This window comes from Urocitellus parryii, chromosome X (assembly GCF_045843805.1).
Source record: "Urocitellus parryii isolate mUroPar1 chromosome X, mUroPar1.hap1, whole genome shotgun sequence".
In the NCBI taxonomy this organism is placed as follows: Eukaryota; Metazoa; Chordata; class Mammalia; order Rodentia; family Sciuridae; genus Urocitellus; species Urocitellus parryii.
In genome coordinates this window covers 92,798,252-92,817,045 of record NC_135547.1, presented here as the reverse complement: position 1 = coordinate 92,817,045, position 18,794 = coordinate 92,798,252, and the positions used below count along the sequence as shown (strand labels likewise).

General features: G+C 37.7%; 1 protein-coding gene across 1 annotated transcript in view; it reads left to right on the top strand.

Moving 5' to 3' along the window:
* The window catches only part of Jade3 (jade family PHD finger 3), a 118,420-nt gene that overhangs the window by 79,502 nt on the left and 20,124 nt on the right, over positions 1 to 18,794 (top strand). Inside the window, exons 6-9 of the mRNA XM_026413740.2 lie at positions 3,547 to 3,737; positions 6,934 to 7,145; positions 13,685 to 13,852; positions 17,107 to 17,223. Of these exons, the coding sequence (XP_026269525.1) occupies positions 3,547 to 3,737; positions 6,934 to 7,145; positions 13,685 to 13,852; positions 17,107 to 17,223 (688 nt within the window). The remainder of the gene's footprint in view (positions 1 to 3,546; positions 3,738 to 6,933; positions 7,146 to 13,684; positions 13,853 to 17,106; positions 17,224 to 18,794) is intronic.

The window sequence follows — 18,794 nt, the reverse complement described above, 5'->3', positions numbered from 1 at the left end:
ATTGTAATTTCAATTTTTGTGATAACTAATGAGGTTGAAAGCCTTTTAAAGTTTGCTTGCCATATAGTTGTGGTGGTGCACACCTATAATGCCAGAGACTCAGGGGGCTGAGTCAGAAGGATCACAAGTTTGTGAGTCCTGCCTGGGCAACTTAGTGAAGCCCTAAGCAACTTAGTAAGACCCTGTCTCAATTTTTTTTTTTAATTAAAAATGGTTGGGATGTGCTCAGTGGTTAAATACCCCTGGGTTCTGGATTCAGTCCCTGGTATGATAACAAAAAGTTTGTTTGCCTTATAGATAACCTTTTTTTTTTAAGGACACAATATCTTTATTTTATTTATTTTTTTATGTGGTGCTGAGGATTGAACCCAGTGCCTCACGTATGTGAGGCAAGTGCTCAAACACTGAGCTACAACCCCAGCCCCTGGATAGCCTTATTTTTAAAGTGTCTAAAGTCTTTTGTCTGGATTTGAATTGGATTGTCTTGGTTTTGTTTTGGTTTTTTAACATTTTATTTTATTTATTTGTTTTTATGTGGTCCTGAGGATTGAACCCAAATGTTTCACACATGCCAGACAAGTGTTCTACCACTGAGCCACAACCCCAGTCCCAGATTGTCTTATTTTTTTTCTAATTGATTTGCAAGTGTTTACATACATTGTAGATATAAGTCCTCTTTTGTCTATGTAATTATAAATATTGTCTGTTCTATGAATTGCCTTTTCCCCCTCTTAATTATGTCTTTTGATAACCAGAAGAAGTTTATTTTTTTAATCTCTTCTTTTTGGGGGGGGGTACCAGGGATTGAATTTAGGGGCACTCAACCACTGAGTCACATCCCAAGTCCTGTTTTGTATTTTATTTAGAGACGGGGTCTCACTGAGTTGCATAGTGCCTCACTAAGTTGCTGAGGCTGGCTTTGAACTGGAGATCCTCCTGCCTTAGCCTCCAGAGCCATTGAGATTACAGGTGTGTGCCACCATGCCAGCTCAGTCTCTTCTTTTATGGTTAATGGCATTTGCGTTTTATTTAAAATATTTTTGCCTACCCCAAGGTCATAAATATATTCACCTTTGATTTTTTTCCAGGAACTTCATAAACACATTAGTTTAATTCAAAACCATTTATAGTCTACCTTTCCCATATACAACTCGAGACAATTTAAACAAATCATTAGCTATGAATAGTCTTCTTTTTAGAAAAAGACAAATCTTGAAACAAATTTGGATATTATTACTTTGTAAGCTATGTACCAAAGAAGCACTGCATATTTAATCTCATAGTTTCTGGAGAATTCATGTGTGTCTTGTCCTTTTCAGTTGTGTTCATTTCAGTTAGAAACAGACCTTTGATAGCAGTTTCAAATCTTTAGCTTTAGTCAATATTTGAGATTTCTTCATTTGTTCCCAAATGTTTGTTGCCTTTAGCTTTAAAAAAAACTTTATATGGTAGTAAAATTAAAATATACAAATGTGTATAATTATTTACACCATTCAAGATAACATTAATTGGAATAATAGGCTTTTGGAAGAATGTTTCAAAGGAAATATCAACTCAATATTTGTAGGGTGGACTATGCCTATATATATTTATATGTATTCTTAGGATTATGTTTATGTTTATGAATCCTTCTACAAATAAATGACTCCAGATTAGAGCTAGGTTCAGAAGCCTTCCAGAGAAATAATTTTCGTTATTTTATGATGACATCTGTGCCTATTTCTGGGGGATTTTTGTTTGTTTGTTTGTTTGTTTGTTTTAAGATAACCCACCCTATTCTTTAAAATTACCAGGGATTGCTGGATGCAGTGGTGCAGGCCTGTAATCCCACCAACTCAGGAAACTGAGGCTGGAGGATCAAGAGTTTGACTAGCCTCAGCAATGTGGCAAGACCCTGTCTCAAAATATTTTTTTAAAAAAAGGGCTAGGCATTGTTATACAGAATACATATATGATGTTGTGATGACAAAAAGAAAAAAAAGGTGTGTCACATTAAATTGGATAGAGAAAAAGGATGGGAGAGGAGGGGAGGAGTAGGGGGAATAGGAAGGGCAGCAGAATAAAATAGACATTATGATTGATGTATGTACATTCCATGTATGTATTATATGTCAAAATACACTCTGCTGTTATGTATGACTAAAAAAATTAAAATAAATCGTATGGTTAAAAAAAAACCCTAAAAGATTGCCCAGTATGCTCATTTCTTTATACAATGCTTCCTCTCTGTGTGCTCCTGAACCATAATGTTCACATGTACAAAGTTTAAATCAAAATCACCACTGCTAAAGCATATTTATAATTTCAGAAAAAATTCAATTTGTGTAATTCAAACCATTGAAGGGCTCTGTATAAATAAATAAATAGTAAAGATTACAAAAAAGGGGGGGCTAGGGACATAGAGTGCTCCTGGGTTCAATCCCTAGTACCAGAAAAAAAAAGTTGCCAGGAATTTAATAATCCATATTTCCTCCTGGTTATATTTTCTAATGCCTCACATGGTATTTAAACCATCAATTATAGAATAAGTTGTTGACACAAAAAAACTTCCATTTTTCCCTTGTTTGGTTTCCTTTGGCTTTTGAGTGTCAAGAAGGGTAAGAGGAAGTATGTGTTTGCTCAGGCCTGCAAGTTGATGTAAGAGTAGGAATTTTTCATTCTATTATGTTACCCTAGCTCAGACTTATGGTTGCTGTTTATGGTTGTGAAATGCTTTCAGTTTTTGTAACTCCATAGCCTCTTGATTTAACTCATTTGTGTAGTGAAAATAATAAGTATAATAATTACTGACATTATTGAACACTAAGTTTTTACTATACACTATGCCAAACACTTTATTTCATATAATTATAATAACCAATACAAGTTTGGTATTTATTATTATTTTTATCATAATTTATCATTCTTATCCCTACGTATTAGCTAAGAAAACTGAGCCTTATGCAAATTAATTGCCCAAGATCACCATACAAGTGAATGGCAGAAAAATAGGCCCATGAGAATCTAAAGTCCATGCTCTGTACCACCATCCATTATTGTTTCCATGGTAGAAAATCATGAATTTGACTGAACTATATCTTTGGTTGGGGATCTAGCTGTGCCTTTGTGCAGATATCACCATCTCTCAGTTTTCCCCTTTTAATTACATTTGGTGACTACTGTACCAAGAACACACAATAATGCAACAACATTTTATTAGAATGAATGCTTGTCAGGTCCCAGGATCCATGAGGATGAATGATGCTTATCAATTTTGGATTCTTGAATTAGGTTCAAATCCTATAGTTCTAGAAATGAGAGTTTAAACTTCTTATTTGTGTAATTAATATCATTAAAGTATCAGTGTTTCACAGCAGATGACAAAACTCAATTTGCAGAACCATTTGCTTCCTAGAAAGGAATCTACCCTATCTCTCAGAGGGCAAAGCAGGGAACGGAAGGAAAGGGAGAGCACTGTCATGGCCTAAGTATTATTGTACTCATCCAGTCAGTGTCTGGAACCTGTCATCTATTGATCAACCAATGTCTTCCCTCTTGCTTTTCTAGGGTTATATCTGAGAAAGCAAAAGAGGTTCTCTTTGTTCGACCCCGAAAGTACATCCGTTGCTCCAGCCCAGAGACTACAGAGCCTGGCTACATCAACATTCTGGAGTTGGCAGCATCTACATGCCGCTATGACCTAGATGACATGGACATCTTCTGGCTTCAGGAACTCAATGAAGACCTCATAGAAATGGGTAAGTTATTTTCTCATAAGTAATTGTTCTTTGACTCAACTCATGAGTTTTTTTAAGTTGTTAGAACCCTTTAACTTGGTTTCATCTTGTTCCCTTTCTTTCTTTTCTGGCCTTTTTTTTTCTTTGATCTTACTTTATGAGGTATGTCTTCAAATGCATAAATGTATTGAAACAGCAATGACATTTAAATCTGACCTTTTCTTTCCTCATTCAAGGTAAATAACACAGGTCAAGGATGGCATATAGGTTTAGAGATTGTTTCCCAGTGCCGAGTGTGACTGTGGTCATGGCTGATCAGACTTTGGTTAAGAAGGATTCTGAGCTCCTGCGTTGGCCCTGGAAAGTACTCTGATCGGTGAGCAGGGTCAGGTATAAAGATACATGTGCCAGATGTTTGAGAGAAGTTCCAACTTTAGCATTGAGTACCACCATTACAACTGATAGATTGCTATGAACAGTACCCCTTAGTGCTAGACTTATAATTTTGCTGCCCAAAAGAAAAATGGCAGATCTAGGGAGAAACATCCTCCAAGCAGCTCTTAGTTTCCTCCATTGAGTTCTGGAGAACCATACAATTTTTTATAAATGAAATAAACATTTTACTATATTTATTAAAGCAAACAAAAACTTGGAAAGAAGCATAACAATAATTTGAAAGTAAATGTTACCAGACAGTACCATATAATCAGTGCTAGGAAATGCTAGGCTGAAATGAGACTCACTTCACACTTAAGCCTTTTGTTTACCTGTTTCAGTCTAAGCAGAGTGTAGGTCAAGTTTTCCTGTGGAACTGTAGGTGATTTTTAAGTCTCCATATGAGATATGATAAAGAATGCATTTGATTTCATTTTTGTTTGAATCACATTTGTTTATTGTCAATTCAGGGATAAATGGTTTTTCTTCCTCCTCTCTTTTTTTTCTTTCTTTTAGGCTGGTATTTAAATGCAAGTGAAAAAAATAAAATTATATTAAATCCAGTTTGGCATGGTGATAGTAGTTATTCTGCCAGTAACCAATTCTCATTCCTTGCATTTTTAAACTTGTTGATTTATATCTTCTCTTACTCTTCCCTGCAAGAGGAGAGGGGCTGGTCAATTTAGGGTGGTAACCACAAAGGGAAGGGAATAAAAGACTGACAGATGGAACATCAGAGTATGAGGACATAATCAAGTAGACTGATGGCTCAGTGCATGGTGTTACATGTATGTAAAACATGTAGCATCGTAGATAATGCAATCACTTAGTGCTGCCTATGAAACCACCTATGACAAGGACCCTTTGATACTTTTATAACTAATTCATTTTAAATAAACTTTTTATTTTTGAATAGTTTGATTTTCAGAAAATCAGTGTAGAAAGTTCCGATGTACACCTCACACAATTTCAGTTCCCTAATGTTAGCATCTTACTTTGCCATGGTACATTTGTCAAAACTAAGAAATCAACATAGGCATATTACTGTATAATCCCATAGACTTTATTGGGATTTCACAGGTTTTTTTTTTCCTACTCCTGGCCATTTTCTGTTCCCGATCCCATTCAGGATACTACATTGCATTTAGGCTTAGAATAGTTTTGAAATAGGACTTGCCTTATCTCAAGTTTTCCTTTAGGGTGAATGACATTGTAATGACACTTCTAGGAGCTTTATAGAAACTTTATAGAAACAATTTTATAGAACTTTATAGAAACAATTTTAAATTAAGTATTTGGGGGCTTAGATTAAGGAAGTTTTAGGCAACTGGGAATTGTGGAACACACCTATAATCCCAGTGACTCAGGAGATTGACACAGGAAGATTGGAAGTTCAAGGACAACCTCAGCAATTTAGCAAGACCTTGTCTCAAAATAAAAAAATTAAAAATGGCTGGAGATGTAGCTCAGTGGTAAAGCACCTCCAAGTTTAATGCCCAGTACCAAAAAAGAAAGAAAGGAAAAAAAGAAATTTTGTAAATTCAGTGCTCACTATATACTGGCACCCCACACTATGCAATGTATGAATATTATTTTATCCTCAACAAATCAGTGAATTTGTTATTTTATCCTTACTTTGTAGATAAGAACACTAAGCCCTAAAGAGAATAAATGACTTGTCAAAGTTTACATAGCTAATATTAAGTAAAGTTGGAATCCAAGTTCTCTTAATCAGATTATTATTTATACATATATTACATATATAAATATGTATATGTATATATATAGACATGTATACATATGTGTATATATATAGAGAGAGACTTGGCTGGAAAAATGAAACATAAGGCCTGGGTAATTTTTTGTTTTAAAAGAAGCTACATTTAAAAGTAGTTTGTAAGGAATTCCAAAGATCTTTAGAATGTCTTACATTACAAATGAAGTAGAATTCTTGAATATTTTGTCTTGGATCATTTTGAGAATTACTCCTGAGTTTACAAGCTGTTAGAATAAATATATATGTGCTCTCACAAAATCATTAGTCCTTCTAAGAAGAAAAATGTTTAGTTGTTACCAACATCTGCCATATGAATCCTTTAGTTAAATGTGGAAGGCTAAGAGAAAATAAAAGTATAGAAGAAAAAAGGAATAAAGAAACAAAAAGGTAATTTTAGAATTGCAGTCAGACCTTTATGAGTGCTAATAGGTTTATATTAGTTTGCTATTGAAAGTGGTATTGAGTTTTATAAAAGTCAGGCTTCGAAAACAAAATAGTTTATATGTTTAATCATGTACACATAGTATCTATACCTTCCTTTTATGGCTTAAAATTGAAAACTTCCTTATATGATCATTAGATAAGCTTATTGAAGCTAGGTTGCTAAGAACTATTTATGTCCGAATTGTCATGTGATTTAGTTATTGTATTACACTACAAATTAAAGTGTTCAAAATTACCAAGCTTGGGAATAAGAGAAAATAGAGATTTAGGAGGAGACTAACTAGGATTTAAACAAAAAAAATCAAAGAACCCGTAAACTTCTAAGAAATATGGTAAAATGTATTACTCCTTTCATGCATCAAACACTAATATGTATTTATAGGTAAATGTTAGAATAGCTCGAGAACAAGATTCTTTAAATTTGGAGTTTTTTTTAGAACAGGGAAAAAAACATTGTTTTCTCCTCTAGAATCCTACTCACCCTTGCACTGGGCTCACGGTAGCTTATTTGGGAATGACAGCTGACTGACAGGTTGATTGATTGTTTGTATTTCTGTGCAGGTTATGGGCCAGTTGATGAGACCCTTATGGAAAAGACAGTAGAAGTCCTGGAACGCCATTGCCATGAAAATATGAACCATGCTATTGAGACAGAGGAAGGGCTAGGCATAGAGTATGATGAAGATGTGATCTGTGATGTGTGCCGGTCTCCAGACAGTGAAGAAGGGAATGATATGGTATTCTGTGATAAGTGTAACATCTGTGTGCATCAGGTTAGTGAGAGTGGAAACTGCCACCTTCCCACGGTCAGCCTTTCTAAAACTTAGTAATGATCTCAAACACCCCCATATCTGGGTAGCACCTTGCATTTAAGAGTGAAAATAAGACTTTGGCCTGACTGTTCTTCAGTATTTCTTCCATAACAATACTTCTTGTGATACCTGAGATGTCTAAATTATCAAGCTTACCCCAGGAAGCTAAATCCAGGTCTTTTATTATGTTACTTCATGCTCAGACCATTGGAATTGCCTTATTCATTTCCCGCAGGGGGTTCCCATGTTGGCTGCCTGGGAGTCTCTCTCTCCTACAACATCACCAGGTTACACCCATGGTCAGTAACCTGAGTGAGTTTATACTTCTTATAGGTGGAATGCTGGACTCTTCATCCTAGTACCCAAGGCCCTCCCTATCCCCAAATGTACTACTCCCGGGAAGCTAAGTCCACCTCACTTTTAGAGATCACAGAATTTTAGGACTCTGAAGGGCTATTTAACTTTTTAACTTTACATACAATATCAGGAGAGGTTAAGTGACTTTACCTAAGATATTTTTTGGTCATTCATTCTACCACACTGACCTCTTTTTTTTTTTATACTTTTATTTTATTTATTTTTATATGGTGCAGAGGATTGAACCCAGGGCCTCACACACGCCAGGCAAGCGCTCTACCACTGAGCCACAAGCCCAGCCCCAGACAGGCTTTTTTTTTTTTTTTTTTAAAGAGAGAGTGAGAGAGGAGAGAGAGAGAGAGAGAATTTTTAATATTTTTATTTTTTAGTTCTCGGCGGACACAACATCTTTGTTGGTATGTGGTGCTGAGGATCGAACCCGGGCCGCACGCATGCCAGGCGAGCGCGCTACCGCTTGAGCCACATCCCCAGCCCCTGACCTCTTAATTAATGATTATCAACACTCCTTTCAGGGGCTGGGTTTGTGGCTCAGCGGTAGAGCGCTTGCCTAGTACATGTGAGGCCCTGGGTTCGATCCTGAGCACCATATACAAATAAATAAATAAAATAAAGATATTGTGTCCAACTACAACTAAAAAATATTTAAAAAAAAAAAAAACACTCCTTGGGCTGGGGATGTGGCTCAAGCGGTAGCTCGCTCACCTGGCATGCGTGCGGCCTGGGTTCAATCCTCAGCACCACATACAAATAAAGATGTTGTGTCCGCCGAAAACTGAAAAATAAATATTAAAAATTCTCTCTCTCTCTCTCTCTCTCTCTCTCTCTCTCTCTCTTTCTTTAAAAAAAAAAAAAAACACTCCTTTCAGCTCTGTCCTTTCTCCTGCCTCCACAAGCTCAGTGCTCCAGCAAAATAAGGCTACTCAAAGTACTATGATGAATATTGCTGGCACTGTCCTGACTCCATGTTTCAGTCATGTCACAATTTAAAAATGTCTTCTCCCATCTCCAGCTATCAAAAATCTACATATCTCCCAAAATGTAATTCATCTAGCAAATACTGTAAGTGCTCAACACCATCCATGTGCCAGGACTGGGCTGTGTGCAGAGGACACAGTCAGTGATAAAGAGGCAGATATGCTCTCTACTCCCAGGAATATCATAGTCTGGTGTAAGAACTACAAGGAAACCGCCAATTTAGCATAGTATTCCAAGTGTTTTTAAAGATATAAGTCCATGCTACTGTGAAAATGCAAAGTGGGAATAGGAATCAAGGACAACTTGAGGGTGGCATTCATGCTGAATTATAATGGCCAAAAGGAGATGTCAGGTAAACCAGCAAGGAAGAGAGGAGAACATATAACAGGTAGTGAGAGTAAGCAAAGTGCATTGGAGACAGTTCTGAGTACATCAGAACTACAGAGTGGAGTAGAGAAGGCCTGGAGACTGAGGGAAGAGAAGGAGACACATGTGAAGGACCTTGTGACAAATTGAGGAAGTATTTATTGTTTTTTCCTGTCAACTCTGAAGGAAATGATTTGCATTTTGAAGAGATCATTCTGGCTAAAATAACTAAAATGATTAGACCAAGTAACATAAGAGATAGAGAGCAAACAGGGCTTAAGACTTTGTTTTTGCCAGGTGTGATGATCTATGCCTATGATCCCAGCAATTCTGGAGGCTGAGGCAGGAGGATCACAAGTTCAAGGCCATCCTCAGCAACTTAACAAGACCCTATCTCAAAATAGAAAGCGCTGGAGATGTAGCTCAGTGGTAAAGAACCCCCCTAGGTTCAATCCCCAATATCAAAAAAAGACTTTGTTTTAATTCTGTGGGCCACCAAACATAACCCTCTGTATGTAAAATATATTCTGAATTTTCTTTTTTTTTTTTTTAAAGAGAGAGTGAGAGAGGAGAGAGAGAGAGAGAGAGAGAGAGAGAGAGAGAATTTTATTTATTTATTTTTTTTTTTTAGTTCTTGGCGGACACAACATCTTTGTTGGTATGTGGTGCTGAGGATCGAACCCCGGTCGCACGCATGCCAGGCGAGCGCACTACCGCTGAGCCACATCCCCAGCCCCTATTCTGAATTTTCAATGACTAATTTAGTCTGTTTTCATTTACCTGTAACCTCTAAAATAGTGAATTTTGAAATTTTATCTTCATTCCCCTAATGATTGGCATTTATGCAATATTTTCAGTGAGAGAAAAAAAAATTATAATTTAACTCTGATCTTAATGTATCGCTGTCCCTTCTCTGCAATTCCAAAATTAGAAAGCTCTGAAAAGTGCACTTTTTGCTGAAGTTGTGCTCTAAAACAGATTTGGGGACAATACCAGAATTCACCCAGTATGAGGCCATTTACACTCTTTATTTATTTTGTGCAAATAATCATACTTTGTTAGAGATACATTAACATATTCAATTATTCAGTGGTGCTCACATCTCTCTTCACATAGAGATGACAATAGCAGCTGGCCAGGCCTTGCAGAATATAAACTGATAATATAAACTGATATGTACTAAAGCTGGGAATTTTCCAGACAATGGTAGTGCATTCCCGTAATCCCAGTGGCTCCAGAGGCTGACAGGAGGATTGCAAGTTTGAGGCCAGCCTTGGCAATTTAGTGAGGCCCTAAGCAATTTTGTGAGACCCTGTCTCAAAATTAAAAATAAAAAGGTCTAGAGATGTGATTCAGTGGTTAAGCACCCCTGGGTTCTATCTCTGGTACCAAAAAAAAAAAAGGGGGGGGATGCTGGGAATTTGGAATATATTTAAAGCTTCATATAAAAGAGATTCTTCCAGAGTACATTCACTTGGATCCAAAAGAGCTGCTTATGTTAGAGCTCCCTCTGTTGGCCAAAAAAATGATTTAAAATGATTTGGAAAGTTCGGTATACTCCTTAATGGAATGGAAACACATTGACATCTGAATTTATTAAACATAATTTTTCTTCTTTACTTTGTGTCCAGTATTTTTCCTCAGTGACAAAAATATACTCATGGTCAGTACCTTAAAATGTGTATCAGTATAACATTTTTTTCCTATAGAAAAATGTGAAAATTGACCATTCCAAATCCCTGTGTGTGTACCCATTTTCTGCTTCTTAGCCAAAATGTAGAACATTCATATTAATATCAGTTAATTTGCCTAATGTGCATGCTCTTAAGGTTTTTATATCTGTCGTGAATATAATAACTTGACACTGAGTTTATTGACCCCTGAAATTTTATGTAAAATGTAATGAATGTTATTTCTCAAACTTCACAAGCTTATTCATTTTATGGTCCATAACAGGTTAAGAATCACTGCTATGAAATGCAAGCTTTTATAATCTTATGGCCGTAAATAATTGTACAAAGGGCTCATTCTGCCCAATAGAAGATTGGCAAAAGAAAGGGCATTCTTAGAAGCAGCCACTAGCTTCTCTTCTGCCATTCTGAAAGAGGCTCTATTTTAGATAAGAAGCTTTCTTTCATTTCCTGGCAAACATTCTGTTCCTCAGTTTAGAGCAGAGCTTCAGAGGTTAAGAACCTTATAAAAATGATGCCCCAATGTCATGAGAACAGCCTATTTGGAGTCCAGCTTGAGTTCTTGAGCTAAATTAATTCATTCTACCAAACCACCTACCTGAGCTCAGCTTGGGTGCATTAAAGGTAAATGATGATGAAAACAACCCCCAGTGACCTTAATGTCTCACCAAGGAGACAGAGCATGACAACAAAAAATGAAGAAAAAGAATACATGATGCTTACTGTATACTTGTTGAGGGAAGTTTCATGGAGTAGAGAATGAGCGTAAGGCAGTGGAACAAACAAAAGGGGCTACCATGACCTGAGCAGGGTTTTTGGAGGGACCTAGAGTCTGAGGCAAAAGATCTGATTGTGCAAAGAGGGGTTGACTGCATAAAGCAGGGAACTACCTAGACAGACACATGGACATGAGAATTAGAATGGCTGAAAATGTAAGAGGACTTCCTGTCTAAGTCAGGGATACTATGTTTGGATGTGGTGGGATATGGGAACAAAAAATGAGGTGTTGACTAGCCACAAGCTTTAGGTCAAGGGCCAGCAAATTTTTCTTTAAAGGATCAGATAGTAATTATTTTAGACTTTGCCAATCACATAGAGTCTCTACTCCATAGTGTTCTTTTTCTTCTTCTTACAACCCTGTCAAAATGTGAAAAAAAAAAAACTCTTAGCTTGTTGGCCTTACAAAACACACTTCAGATAGTAGCCAACTTCTCATATAAGTAAGGGGCAGGTAAGAGCAGAAGAAATCCTGGGAGGTTTGCCTCTGTGCATGAAATATTTGTTTTAACAGAAAGCATTTGGGAGCCAAATAGCAGAAGGGTTGAATGTATGAACACAAGAGAAGAAAATTTAGAAGTAAATCAATCCAGGCATGGTGTGATGAGAACTTGGATAGAGTAGTAGTGTGGTGAAGGTGTGGAGAGGAAGGAAGGGCAGAATCTCTAGGCTACTCTGTAGGGAGGAATAAGAAGCATCAAATCCAATCCATGAAGGCAAGTGGGTAACACAACTCCAGGAATTTGGGGAAGCACAACAGGATATAGAAAGAAAGAGTTTGAGAAAGGAGCAGGTTTAGGGGTGAGTGAAGATATGATGGTAAATTTATAACTTGAATCTGACCTGAAGCTGCATCTCCTGGGACCTAAAGAGATTTTGAAGCTACCATATTGAAAAGGACAATGATGAATACCAAGCCACATGGAGAACCAGGTGTCCCCTAGGTTTAGTTTCAAATAGTGAGTAAAGCAGTAAGAAGGAAAAGATGAATGATTCTGGAGATTGGAAAATATTCTAGATTTCTTTTTCTCTAACTAATCTTCTACCATACCAGTTATTCATTTATTTATTTTTCTGAATTCATTCCATAAATGATTTGAAGCAGCTTCTAGAACTTATAATAGATGATTTTGATTACTGTAATATTCTATTCAAAATTCATTCACAAGTCCCATTTTTTTTCATTGCTGAATAATAAATCACTACATATTTAGCAAGTACACAACATACATTTATTTATCACAGTGCCCATGGGTCAGGAATCCGTACACAGCTTAGGCAGGTCCTCTGCTCAGAGTTGCAAGGGTGTAGTCAAGGTCTCAGCCGGACTGAGCTCTTATCTGGAGGCTCTACTAGGGGCAAATTCGTTTCCAAATTCAGGCAAGCTGTTGGCAGAATTCGTTTCTTTGTATGATTTAAGGCCTTAACTTTTCACTAGCTGTCAACAGGCGGCCATTCTCAGATCCTTGAGGTTTCTGGTAGGTCCTAAAGGACACCTGCAGTCCCTTTCCACATGTACTTACCCAACATGGCTTTTTAATTCTTAAAAAATACAAGTCCTATTTTTTGAACCCATGCAGATTACTATGATTTGCTGAGTGCTTTTTTTTTTTTTTTTAAAGAGAGAGTGAGAGAGGAGAGAGAGAGAGAGAGAGAGAGAATTTTTAATATTTATCTTTTAGTTCTCGGCGGACACAACATCCTTGTTGGTATGTGGTGCTGAGGATCGAACCCGGGCCGCACGCATGCCAGGCAAGCGCGCTACCGCTTGAGCCACATCCCCAGCCCTGCTGAGTGCTTTTTATATACCAGACACTATTAGATTCTTGATTAACATTAGTTTATTTACTCTTCAGAAGTTTGTTTATTTCCTAACAGTTTTTTTCTTGATCACAATGGTGCATGATATGTAGAATATATTCAATAAGTATTTGGCTAATCAAAATACATAAACACTGAAGAAGCTTTAGAAAACAGAGGCAAAAAAATCTATATTCCCAACCCTCAGATAACAGATTGGTCTAACCGTTGGGAGTATATTCTCCTAGTCTTGTTCTATCATCCTTAAATTCAGTTCTCTTGGTCAGACATACTGATCTTAGTTCAGATACTGGAATTTGCCTTTTTGAGTGTTTTTAAATCTCTCAGTCCTGGATTTAAACTTATTTGGCTTTATTTGACTTTCTCCCAAAAGCAGAGGGTATACTTAACTTTCTCCCAAAAGCAGAGGGTATACTTGACTGTGTAATAGAATAGACATGGACCTGGTACAAAGATGCTAACCATTCTTCCCTCTCCTCCTCATGCCTCCAGGCCTGCTATGGCATCCTCAAGGTCCCAGAAGGCAGCTGGCTGTGTCGCTCCTGTGTCCTGGGCATTCATCCACAGTGTCTTCTATGTCCAAAGAAAGGTGGAGCCATGAAGACCACCAGAACAGGGACTAAATGGGCTCATGTCAGCTGTGCCCTGTGGATTCCAGAGGTGAGAAATTATCTAAGACTGAAGCCATTTTCTTCAGGGTACCCCACATCCAGCCTGCTCCCACAGCATTTAGACTGACACAGGTTTACAGTGGAGAGCTTCATATTTGCCAATGTTTCTGAAGTAATAATGCTTCCACTATGTGGGATTCTTCTTGGATATGGGTGTGTTCTGTCACGGAGCTACATCCCCAGCCCTATCTATTTTTTTATTTATTTGTTTGTTTGTTTGTTTGTATTGGCACCAGGGATTGAAGCCAGGGGCACTTAACCACTGAGCCACATCCTCAGCCCATTAATTACTTTTTATTTTGAGACAGGGTCTTATTGCTTAAGGCCTTGTTAAGTTGCTGAGGCTGGCTTTGAACTTGCAATCCTCCTGCCTCAGCCTTCTGAGCTACTGAGATTATACATGTGCACCACCATGCTTGGCTTTATTTTTTATTTTGAGATGAGGTCTTGTTAAGTTGCCAAAGTTGGCCTCAAACTTGTGATCCTCCTGCCAAGTTGCTGGGATTATAGGCATGTGCCATAGCACTACACTGCTTTTTTTTTTTTTTTTTTTTTGTACCAGGGATTGAACTCAGGGTCACTCGACCACTGAACCACACCCCCAGCCCTATTTTGTATTATTTAGAGACAGGGTCTCACTGAGTTGCTTAGGGCCTCGCCATTGCTGAGGCTGGCTTTGAACTCACGATCCTCCTGCCTCAGCCTCCTAAGCTACTGGTATTACAGGTGTGCGCTACCACATCTGGCCAAATACCTTAAAAAAAAAAAAAAAGCTGTTTGGACATCTCACTCACACTCTCTCGCCCCAACCCCTATGTAAGCCAGAAAATGTGTTAAGCAGATTAACTGCATTACAAGAGACTATGGAATTCAGTTAATGGGAAACTGATGATATTGTTATTAGTATTTGATTCTCCTTTAAAATTTCTCTGGATTTAATTTTGTTATTATTGGTTCCAGAAAAGTTACTATCTAATAATCAAGCCCACAGAATTAAACTAAAAGTCCTAGATACATAATTTTGTATTCTTATAGCTATACACATATTTTTAAATATTTTTTAGTTGTAGATGGACACAATACCTTTATTTATTTATCTTTATGTGGTGCTGAGGATCAAACCCAGGGCCTCACACATGCTAGGCAAACACTGTACCACTGATCCACAACCCCAGCCCACACTTTTTTTTTGAGAATTTTAATATTTTTTTATTTTTTAGTTTTCGGTGGACACAACATCTTTGTATGTGGTGCTGAGGATCGAACCCAGGCCGCACGCATGCCAGGCGAGCGCACTACCGCTTGAGCCACATCCCCAGCCCACACTTTTTAAAAAATATTTAATTTTAAGAAGTAGTTGGACACAGTACCTTTATTTTGTTTATTTATTTTTATGTGGTGCTAAGGATCTAACCCAGGGCCTCGCATGTGCCAGATGAGTACTCTACCACTGAGCCACAACCCCAGCCCCACAGCCTACATATTTTTAAAAATATTTAAGGAGCAGTTTCTTTTTCTCATTAAGAACATCCAGCTAGCCCAGCATGGTGGCACACACCTATAATCCCAGAAATTCAGGAGGCTGAGGCAGGAAGATCACAAGTTTGAGGTTAGCCTTAGCATTTTAGTGAGGTCCTAAGCAATTTAGTGAGACCCTATCTCAAAATAAAAAGGGCTGGAGAGGGCTGGGGTTGTGGCTCAGTGGCAGAGCTTTTGCCTAGCACAGTGAGACACTGGGTTCAATCCTCAGCACCACATAAAAATAAATAAATAAAATAAAGATATCATGTCCCTCTACAACAATTTAACAAAAAAAAAAAAAAGGTCTGGGGATGTGGCTTGGTGGGTAAGTGCCCCTGAGTTCAATCCCTAGTACCTAATAATAATAATAATTACATCCAGCTAATAGACATGTAACATGAACCCAGGTTTCTGGCCTGAGAGTGTCTGGTTTCCAACAGCAGTTCTCCCATCTCTCTTAGCTCATAAAAGTCTTTTTGACTCAGGAAGAGTTCTTTAGAAGTACAATAAGCTTTGTCAGCTGTCAACATCTCTTATGGTTTCAAACATTCTTGGTTTCCATTGCCTTTTGGAGTATTCCAGATCTGTTTCCTGATGTGGGTAGAATTTGTACTAGTTTGACCATCTTTATTTGATAGTTCTTCACTTTTTAAAGTTGTTTCTCTCATAGAAAGTCATGTATTTGTAAAACAAATTGAAAATACCTTTTACCAGAAGTTGCATGGCGCATTATTTTCATGAGGAAAAGAATGTTTTCATCCTTTTCCTTTCAGCACTCTCCTAAAGACTAATTTCACTTCAAGGTACTTTGCCTGAGGAAGTAGGATAAGCTGATGGTAGTTATGTGGTTTTAAAGACTTTTGGTTTGGAAATGTTATCATCCTCATCTTTTCTCCTTACATGCTGCAATCTCTTCATTATATAAATATGCTGCTGGTGTTTTCCAACGGTATTGTACTTTTTGTAAACCAAATATAAAGATTTGTCACTGCCTGTTTTTATCCTTATTTGATTAAATGAAATAATGAGGCATATGCCACTATCTCTAGCATATAACAGGTGCTAGATATTGTGAATTTTAATTTCCTTCCTTAGTAGCTTTCTTTGGTTCCTAAGTAAGGTAGATATCTTTGATTCATTAAGATAACCATGCCTGCTCTACACTCCTGCACTCTCATCCTATATATGAATCATTTATATTACTAGAAAAGATTGAAGGACTGAGCAGTATGTAGTTTATTTTTGGTACTGTATTAACCTTGAAAGATGTGACTTACCTCATTGTTTTGATGTTCTGAGCTTTATATAACATCATTTGTCCAGATGTGGTAGTGCATGCCTTAATCCCAGTGATTCAGGAGGCCAAGGCAGGAGGATTGCAAGTTCAAAGCCATCCCCAGCAACTTAGCAATACCCTATCTCAAAATTTAAAAATTTAGCCAGACATCGCAATACATGCCTGTAATCCCAGTGGTCTGGAGGCTGAGGCAGGAGGATCAAGAGTTCAAAGCCAGCCTCAGCAGAAACGAGGCACTAAGCAACTCATTGAGACCCTATCTTTAAATAAAATATAAAACAGGGCTGGAGATGTGGTTCAGTGGTTAAGTGCCCCCGGGTTCAATCCCCAGTACCCCAAAAGGAAAAAATAATAATTTATGGTTTATGAATGGTACTTCTGAGATGCATTGATGCTTCTGCCTTATGATGATATTTTGTTTCTAGGTCAGCATTGCTTGTCCTGAGAGGATGGAACCAATCACAAAGATCTCCCACATCCCACCCAGCCGGTGGGCCTTAGTTTGCAATCTGTGCAAAGTGAAGATAGGAGCTTGTATTCAGGTAAGTGCCCATGAAAAATGGTGGAGTGAGCTAAAATCAAATTGGTCAGATACACTCTCCTAGTAAAGAGTTCTATTGGGCTGGAGTTGTGGCTCAGCAGTAGAACACTCATCCAGCATGTGTGAGGCCCTGGGTTCAATCCTCAGCACCACATAAAAAATAAATAAATAAAATAAAGGTATTATGTCCAACTACAACTAAAAAATAAATATTTAAAAAAGAGTTCTATTAACTGGAAAGTCACTCCTAGGGCTCTGACATTTTATAGACCCATTTCTGGACCCATTTTGGATGTGGCCTCTGGACTGTTCAGCTTTTTCTCAATATTCATAGTGGTTGCTGGGTACAATGGTATATGTCGGTGTTCCCAACTACTCATGAGACTGAAGCAAGAGAATCACTTGAGCCCAGGAGTTCAAGGCCAGCCTGGGCAACATGGTGAGACTGTCTCAAAAAGAAATATTCTCCATCCTTTGCTGTCAGAGCTGATGAGTTAGCTGAGCTCTAAAGCTGAATGACAGCATCCTGGGTGGGAATAAGCTATAATTCTAAAACAAGCAACTTGTATTCTTGTGTGGCTCACCCACTAACTGTAAATGGACTTGAGCTCCAGGATGATTTGATGGTTGGCCGTTGCTAAACTAAGTAGCCATTTTAGTAGGGAGAGATGTATTTGAAAGGATGAATTCTGGTGGTTTTGAAAATCATTTTAGTAGGCACATTTATAGTGTGTGGTAATGCAAATAAAATTTTCTAGGATATTTGGCACACAAGAACTTAGCTGCTTGAAGCAGAAGTAGAAATAGTAGCTGGTGTGATACCCAGCAGCAGTTGGAGTGGGCACATAGCTAAAACTGGTAAAGGCCAGTTATATCCAGCAAAGGCACAAAAGTTTATTCTTTGTAATCTCGATTCCCATAATGCATTTCACTTTCTATTCCAGACATAGTAAGGTGGCTCAGCAGGCAAGAGGGAAGGAAAGACTGGCCTTCCACTTCTCAGACCTCCTGCAAGTGAGCTACAGGCTGGTTAGAGTTCACTTTGCCTGCTGACTTTCTCCACAGAAAAAGGGCCATATAATGTTATAGTTTAGGACAGTGGCTCTGGGTGTTTCATAAGACTCCTTGCTGTGTGACATGACAATGTGGTTCAGGCTCATCATCTAACATAATTAAATACTTTCCCTTGCTTTTTAAACCTTTTTGGGCTGGTTTTATTTATCCTAACTATAGCACTTTAGCAATTATAAAGGAAAACTGTTTCCCTTGGATTTACTGCCCTAACATACTACCTGTTTATGTTTAAGTTCTCTTCTTGTTAATCCACATATGTGGTTCTCCTTGAGGACCAAGATTGCGCATCATTCTTCTGTGAATTTTCCCTGGCACAGAGCATAGTGCTGTTAGCATTTGATTAGTGTTTACTGAATAAATATATCCATCTTTTGTTGTACCATAGATTAGTTTGTGATACACACTTTTTCCCACTTTTCAAGTGAAATATCTTCTGTTTTCATAATTATTATTTAATCATTTTATAAGACATTGAATTTCCATCCAGTAATTTACTAA